We start from the raw sequence: 8,603 nt of genomic DNA, 5'->3' as shown, positions 1-8,603 counted from the left end.
TTCTTTTAATTATTTATTTAGTAAATAATTTTGTCACTATATAAAACCCGTCGATAAAAATTTCATTTTTAGTAATATTAATCGATTCTGTAATTTTTATGATGCTTCCCATATGGTTCTCTGTGTAAAAAAAAACTAAAATAATTTATTTATATATATGTAAAAGTAAGTTATATATTGACTGTCTAGTAATTAAAGAGGCATAGTAAATTTTATGAATGTACGTACAAACAATCAATTGAACCTAATTTAATTTGATTCTCTTTGCGACTTATTTATATGTAATAATTATGGAGATAGTGATTGTTTTTAATCACTACAATTATCACACTAGATAAGTTATAATTCTAATTTTTTTTTATATTTTTTTTACATGTATGTTGTAGTTACAAATGATTTCTCACAAATTTTTAAGAAATTTTGAATAATTTAAAATATGAAAATAAAAAATTAAACATTGCATGTACCTAAATATATCGAAATAAATACGCCTGAAGCAAATTGTTTGAATCTTGATTTTGACATCTTAAATTATTTTAATTTTTTAAATATTTATCTTATTTTTAAGTTTTTGAAAATTTATGAAATATCTTCTGTAGCTATATTATTCACTGTCATAACAAAAAATAGAATTACAACTAATACTAAAACAGTGTATATATATATCTTCATTTTTAGCCTCTTATATTATTAATTACTCTTGAATGAACACTATAAATCACCGGAAATTCATGCACAACTTCAAGTCAATATTAATTGAAGTTTCTCACTCTTTTTTTTCTTTCCTTATTTGTTATACCAAAATTAGAAACAACCTCAAGAATAACACAAACACTACCATAATGGGTCAATATAATTAATACTAAGAATAAATCCACTCATACAAATAAGAAATCCCAAAACTTTTTTCATGGTGCTCTCCATCGTCAAAGCGTGTTTCAATTCTTTTTTATATATGTATATTATATATATAATATGAAAATATTCTTTCTATAGTCAGAAAGAGATCAGGTTACGAATTTTCCAAATAAAGGAAGAAAAAAAATGTCTTCTGGCTTGTATTTCCAATAGATATTTGCTATCACACAAAAGGGTCTACGTCTCATCATGCAACTAATTGCGGTGAGTACCCATAAAAGTATAAGACATAACCTACTATTCCATATTTAGGAAAAGCGCATAGCTAGTTTTTAAATATATATATAACATATATTAAACTGGTTTCTTTCTCCTTTGGTTTTCCTTAGAATTGATTGATTTGGCTACGTCAGGTTACATAATATTATGACTTTTAGGGTTGCAAATTCTTTTCCTTTATTTCTTTTTTTCCCCTTCATTTACACCCCATGTAAAAAAAAAATAGTACCTTCCAATTTGATAGCTCATAATATAATATGTTTCATAGCTCATTTATTCTTGCAAAATTGAGAGAGAGAGAGAGAGAGAGAGCATATTTCTTCTTTTTTGTGACAGTTTGCAATAGTTTTTTGTTCGTACAAATGTGTATGAGATGTTGTAGTGTAACCTCAGTTTTAGGTGGTCGGCCCAAAATGCTAGGGAGCTTGCTTGAGGTTGAGGAGTACTCTAACATAGGGTGGCCAAAGGCTAGGTCTAGTGACTAGTTCAATCTCTATTTTCTTCTTGCTCATTTAAGGCCATGCCTAACCTCTACTCTACTATATGTAATAAATATTATTATTATTAAAAGAGAGCCAGGGGTGTAGGGACCTTAGGAGCTAGGCCTCTGGTCCTATAAGTATATAAAAAAGTTAACATTATCATGTTTCTAGAAAGAAAATGAATGTTAAACTAAACTACTATTTACATATAAAAATTGCTGCTATATACCAATACGTGCAATAATTCTGAAGATATTCTTTTTGTAACTATCTTTGCTTTACATTAGGCATCTCACTTAACCTATTCTTTTCTGGGGGTGTTAGTCACAACCTTGCCATGAATTTGTGATGTATTTTTTATTGAGAGAAGTACTTCATTCCATTTCCCTTTATTTATACTCTAAAATCAGATATTGGAACTCTGAGGAAGAAAAAAGGTGTTTTTAAAAAATGGGAAATGTTTATAATTTTAACTTGGACCACTAATGAAGCAATGCATAACACTCCGCAACACTCCCACATTTTCTTTGGAAAACTACTTTACAAAGAATTCTCTAAAGAATATCATTTTGCAAAATGATATTAGAAAATTATCTATTTTCACCAATTACTCATTTATATAATCTCAAAATAAATTTCATAATTGTACAATTGAAGCTTTTACCAATAGAAGATTGTCTCTCACCGTTCTAACTACTTCCCAATGTTAGTTTATATATATAGTGTACCTATTTGTGTTCCTATCATCAAGATAGATTTTTCTTTTCTCTCTGTACAGAAGATATGAGCATGAACCCCCCCTCCCCTCTCTCTCTAAATATCTATATGTACAAAAATAGCTACTTACTCGGCAACTAGGTAGGATTCTGATCATTGATTTTGCAATGCTAATGCATTCTCCTCCTCAACTAGCTTCCTTTGAGTACTTTCTCCATAATCTTGTAATCTCCGGCCCACACAGTAGCGGTCATCTCTTATCCTGTTGTGCAAGTAAATTATAAATGCATATATAATCTTGGAACTAAACCACAGTATACTGAAGGCAAAGCATCCTGGCCAGAAAAAACGGTGAATGGCTGACTTTACTGGAAAGGGATATCCAAGTACACTAAATGCCAATCTAACAAGCATGCATGGCGTACAAAGTGCAATGAGAATCCTCGTCGTAGTAGGAACCAAAATCTCTTTTAACAACCAGAGGGCAGGCTGATGTGCAAGACCATCGCTAACTGTCCGTTGAAGCTTCACCAACCACCTTTCGTCAACAGAATGCACGTTATCGACCATTACCTGAGACAACATAAAACATTGGGTTCAACAAAAAAGAGTTTGCTCGTTAATGAATGTCCTTTTGTTAAAATACTTGATTACTTGTAATTCATAGCCTTCCCATAAAACTACTATGTGGAACATGACTAATGTAAGCTCACTGCGTTTTGGATTCATACTACTGTGGAACCTTTTCCGCAACATAATGGAGAAAAAAAAAAGTATTGCTACTAAAAAGCCTTGGCTTCATAGAGGTCAAATGAATTTCCATAAAAAGGTTTGAAAGAACACTATTTTTCACTTATGCCTATATCTAACAGAACTTCCATGCAGAAGATATACAGCAAAAGGAAAGAATCAATACTATTTTTTTTACATTGAAGACCAGTTAAGTTTGCAGCACACTTCTGAAGGGCAGAGGCTGGACTAAGCAAATCAAGTTAAAGATTCAGCTTTACTCCTTTTAGTCATTTGCATGTTGTAGAATAAATTACATTTTATACAGCATAAATTTGAAATTTTTTAACAGGGTTTTAATCCTAACTGCTTGGAATCACCTAAACATATCCTTATTCCTGAAACTAATGCATCACAATCTAATTATGTAACCGCTAAAAAGAAAGTATACCTTAGTGGCTGTGTAATAGGAGGATTTAATACTCACCAGCCCAAATAAAGTTATTAGGAAGAGCCATCCTAGTACCCAACACTGAAATAAAGTGGAAACTGTGCCTTCATCCAAAGGTAATCGAATGGGAACAACCACCACAAGGTCTAGCAGAAGACCAATCACAACAGGAATGACAAACATCTGAGAAAATAAATCAGAAACAGAATGAAAACAAGGTTAAAAAACTTGAAGCAAAAAATAGTGGGAAGGAAAAATAAGATCGCCTACCACAGATGACACAACAGCACAGAATTTGAAGGCATTCATACAGGAATGCCCCATTTGGCTCAAAAGTGCCCCCACACCTCTTGTTTGGACATGCTCTACAGCATACTTGCCACAGATTATAACAGCCCGCATCATGCAGCTTCCAATAATAAAAGAACAAAAATCTACAGAATAAACCATATATGCATTTATATTCCTTTTTAAAAAAGCGTCAGACAAGGTAGACATCACAGGATAGCAATATTACCATCATACTTAAATCCATGAGATAAAAGGAGGTGAGAAGCAGCTTGAAAGAATGTTCGGCCAAGTAAAACCGGTATAGCCATCATTAAGGAATTAAAGACAAGTGCTGTCATCCATGCCAGCACCAACAATATTATAACGCGCAGCACAAATCTGTAGCAGCAAAAAAATTAAACAAAACCAGATTTTCATGATTATAGTACATAACAATGGCGTGTACACATTAATGAAACCTGGAGTATAGAAAAGGACGTATGACTAAACCGCATTGTGTCAAACTTAGTATGTGTTAAAACCTAATAATGTCTTGAACCTCTTATTTATAAGACCTAGCAGATTTAAATTAAGCCACCAAAATAATTTAGAACGTGGAAGTAGTCAGTCAGACAGACCCTTACATTAAGTGCCTCAAGAAAAAAGGAAAATCATTTTATAATGATATATAGTCAGAAAGAAAATGAATTAAATAGAAATTCTGTAAGCTGTGCAATCTATGGCATAACATATTAAAATAATATTAATTGAGAATGATTTGCACGATGAAATCTGAGAAGTTTCACAATAATGAAAACAAATCAGCAGCAGCAGCAGCAAGAAAGATGAGAGATGTGTTGCCCCTATTTATCAGAATTAGGACACACCATCACAAATATGTAAAAATTAAAACTCAATGTAGAACTGTATCAGAGACACCTCGAAGTTGAGATTAATAGTTACCGGTAATCAGCTTCCTGGCCTTCTTCACCCTTGGCATCATCAGTAGCATCAGATCCTGAAGTACGCAATCCAGCATTTGGACCTTCAATTAGGGCAACCGTTGATACGTTATGTGCTCTTTGCTGTCTCAAGGGTTCAACATTCCCATCATTATTCTCGTGTCTAGGATGTAAAAAATCACTTAAGCTGAGTAGTGAGCATGTGACAGTTAGCCACTTTTGTATAAGGACTTTAAATGTTGCTGATGGATAGTAAAAGCGTATGGTACATGGGACGCCAAAATGAAAAAGACACCTTCGCAGAGAAAAAGCAGCAACAGATTTTGCTTCTGAACTACTGCATTCAAGTGCAGATCACTAATAAATATAGAGCAAGAGGAATATGCAACAGGATAAAGAACAAAGCAAGAGGAGTATGCAACAGGATAAGAAACAAAGTCACTTACAAAAGATTAAGGGGGAAAACAGAGGGTGCATATAAAATGACTAGCTTGATAGGTAAAAACACCAGCATCACAATCAAACTACCATGAACACCGACAAGCAACAGAAACCCACGAGCATGCTTGAACACAGGGCATTCAATCATTCTACCAAAGTAGTTTTCTGGATCAGCAATGTCTGGAAAAAAGAAGAAAACTCCATCTCGGAACACCTATCACAGATAAATAGGCAATTATGTCAGCCAAGTCACTAAGGCAAAGTAAATACACAGCAGAAATCATACCTCTTTCATAAGGTTCACATGAACGAAAACATATATGAGGTAGGAAATTCCAACTGTCCAATAAGCCAATGACAACAGAATAGGATTGTTTACTAAGAAAGCAATCCTTCCAGTGATTGTCTGTCCAAAAATCCTTAAAGTACAAACATCTAACCACCACCCACAAATCACAGGGAAAATACCAAAATTCACTCCCAATATAACAGAAACCTTTACAATAGCCAGAAAATTTCTACTAACCATCGTCATAACCTGCCTAAATAGTGTAAAGAATCTTCTAATAAGGCACCATAGAGCATTTATCTTTGAAGCAATTCCAGATAACCTCTGCAGGGTCAAAGGCTCGCCTCTAGCATACCGCATCATAGAAACAGTCCCAAGGTAGAGCAAAATAAATGATAGTATAACCATGTATCCAATGAAAAGAGTAGCATCATCAGACAGAGATAGTGTTCCATCCAGTTGTTCATTAAGGAGGCCAGCTGAAACTAGGCCATTGACACTAATGGAGGCTTTATTCATCTTTATTATCTCTGTATTAAGAATCTTCGAGTCTCCTTTTAAAACCTGGCTTGGCATGCTAACTCCACGATGGTATAATATAAAATATGTGATAGCATTTAGTGCATCCTTTGTTGTATTACTTACTGACAGAAGAGCTATCTCTATCATTGACACAACTGATGACACTGTTTCTGCTGTATCATGAGTGAAAAACCAATATTGCAAAAAAGTAGCTGTCCGCCCTAAACAAAAGGGTAAAAGAACTAGAACAACAACGAAGACCATATTGCTAGCAACAACCTACAGAAGAAAAAATAATAATAATAATAATAATCAATAAATAAAAATAAAGGTTAGCCACCATATGATCTAAATGAATAACCAAAGGGATGGACGCGGATCAGCAATATTCTAGTAGTAAGACAGAAATTATTTCATTCAATTACATTTGTTCCTTAAAATAGTATAGGGCATGGCGTGAAATATATTAATTGATACAAGTTTGACATATAGATAACTTTGACCACCTTACTAATAGTACTGAAAGAGACCAAAACTGAAAGATGAAAACATACAAGATGATGATTACATTAGAACCATGCATCTCTTTCACGAGACGAACTTACAACTTAGATCATGCTCCACTGATCCATTACAAATCTTAGCCAAATTATTACTTATTTTTCCAAAGGGCATATTTAATTTCACACAATGACATTAGAAAGATAAATCTAGTGCAGAAAAAGAGATATATGGAGAACATCAAAAAAATTATGAGAACTGCCAGTTCATTCATAAGGAGAAAGAAAAATAAGAACAAATAGGATATGATAAAAGACGAAAATTTAAATGAATAAACATTAAATGGTAGTAGCAAGGAAGAGAAAATGCTTACAGCAAATGCATTCTCATCAAATGGGAACTGCATGTTCCCAAACTCATTTGGGGGAACAATTTCGACAATGCCCAGGTAAATCACAATTCGAGAAATCAACATTTTCCACCAGTTAAAAAGAAATGCTACAATTCTCTTAATTAACTGGAGAACATCTGGGACCCCTTGCCTTCTACCAGCATTTTCGGCAATCTCATTTCCAGCTAATATCCTATTAGCCAAACCAGGAGCTCCTATCGGTTCTTGCAGAAAACTAATCCTAATAAAAGCAATCCCAAGAAATATATATGCCATTCCAAGTGAAAGAAGAAATCCATGCATGCAATCAGCAAAGATTGCAGCAACAGTAAGATGACTTGTAAAAAGAATTTTAAATTCACTAAAACCCTTGAAGAAAGCGAATTCCCAGATCCAATGTGTGACAAATGGAATTGCAAGGAGCCAAATGACGAGCAAATACACAAAGTGCCGAAAGATTCGTAACAGATGAAAAAGTTTTGCTGCAAGCCCAATTACAAACTCCTGGGGAGGAAGCCTTGCTGGAGCATCACTGGCATAGACAGGAGCATAAGAATATTCATGCTTACAAACCTGAAATTTCCACCATTGCACATAGAATGACATAAGTTTCCTGTCAGGCAAGTAAAACTACATATATTGATTCCTTAATAAGACTGCTACTGAACTATATAGCTCATAATTGACCTTGTAGGTTAAGAAAGCAAAAATAATGTTTCTTTATCATCCATTCATGAGGTTCATTACAAAATTAGGACATAACTTATGGTAAATACCTAACGTAATTAGTAATTAAGCATAAATAACTTGATTTCTTTATCCATTCTCGTTCATTTCCAAACAATCCATTATGATTCCTTCCATTAGCCATGAAAAATGAAAATTGCCAATTTAGAACTTATTATACCTTACAAGACAAAGAATAAACCCCAATTACACTACTGTAATAACTGAAATGAAAATAAGTTCCGACTAAAATGTTTAGGAAAAGGAAGTCATACCTCGCAATGAGAAATCTTGCGGCGATTGAGCCACTGTAGCAGGCAATCTTGGTGTACGTACTTAATAGTACCACGGCAAGCGCAGGGGTAACGAAGAGGGTTACCAGGCTCACCAGGGCTTCGGCATATTCTACACTCGTCCTCGTCCACCACGCCATCGATATTGGCCGGCAGCTCACGAGAAGTGGTTGACCGCGATACGCCTTCGGCTACCATATCCGGTAGTGCCGCCGCATCTGCCATGGCCGCCGGCGAGAGGATTTTCAATAGCCAGGATTTGAGAATTTTTGGACTCAAGGAATCAAAGATTGAAAGGGGGCGCTGTCACCAGAATTGACAAGGGGAACTGATTCTCTACGATGCGTCTTTTACTGTAATCATAAAGCGGACCATACTAAAACGCCACGTCATCTCTTACACCTCACTTATTCAATTTTATATATATATATATACACTGATATTGTTTGGTTTTTTTTTTATAGAATTTATTAATTATTTTTATTAAATTTATATTAATATTATATAAATTTTGAAATAAATATTTTATTTTAATTTAATAATTTATTTATTTTTATTTAAGTTTATATTTGATTTTATTTTTGAATTTAAAAATAACAATAAGAAATTATATATTATATATTTAATGTAATATTAAATATTATAAGTGAATTTTAAATTTAAGTTTTTTGCTAGTTTAAAAAAAAAAAATT

The 8,603-nt window shown here is 33.6% G+C and overlaps 1 protein-coding gene across 3 annotated transcripts; it reads right to left on the bottom strand.

Moving 5' to 3' along the window:
• Nucleotides 1-2,201: 2,201 nt before the first annotated feature.
• On the bottom strand, nt 2,202-8,241 carry LOC133809376 (probable E3 ubiquitin ligase SUD1). 3 transcript variants are annotated; one of them, XM_062245946.1, is made up of 9 exons: nt 7,894-8,241; nt 6,875-7,465; nt 5,476-6,279; nt 5,195-5,403; nt 4,750-5,085; nt 4,034-4,185; nt 3,787-3,950; nt 3,553-3,699; nt 2,202-2,909 (listed from the first exon to the last, which is right to left on the bottom strand). In XM_062245946.1, exons 1-9 carry the CDS (start codon nt 8,134-8,136, stop codon nt 2,490-2,492), a joined length of 3,066 nt encoding a protein of 1,021 aa, XP_062101930.1. In that variant the 5' UTR covers nt 8,137-8,241; the 3' UTR covers nt 2,202-2,489. The 3 variants fall into 3 exon arrangements, with proteins under 3 accessions (XP_062101930.1, XP_062101931.1, XP_062101932.1); XM_062245947.1 differs by having other exon boundaries at nt 4,750-5,082; XM_062245948.1 differs by having other exon boundaries at nt 5,716-6,279.
• Nucleotides 8,242-8,603: the final 362 nt, after the last annotated feature.

This window comes from Humulus lupulus, chromosome 1 (assembly GCF_963169125.1).
Source record: "Humulus lupulus chromosome 1, drHumLupu1.1, whole genome shotgun sequence".
Taxonomy (NCBI): Eukaryota; Viridiplantae; Streptophyta; class Magnoliopsida; order Rosales; family Cannabaceae; genus Humulus; species Humulus lupulus.
Note: the sequence above shows the minus strand (reverse complement) of the source record. Positions and strands in the feature narration are given on the sequence as shown.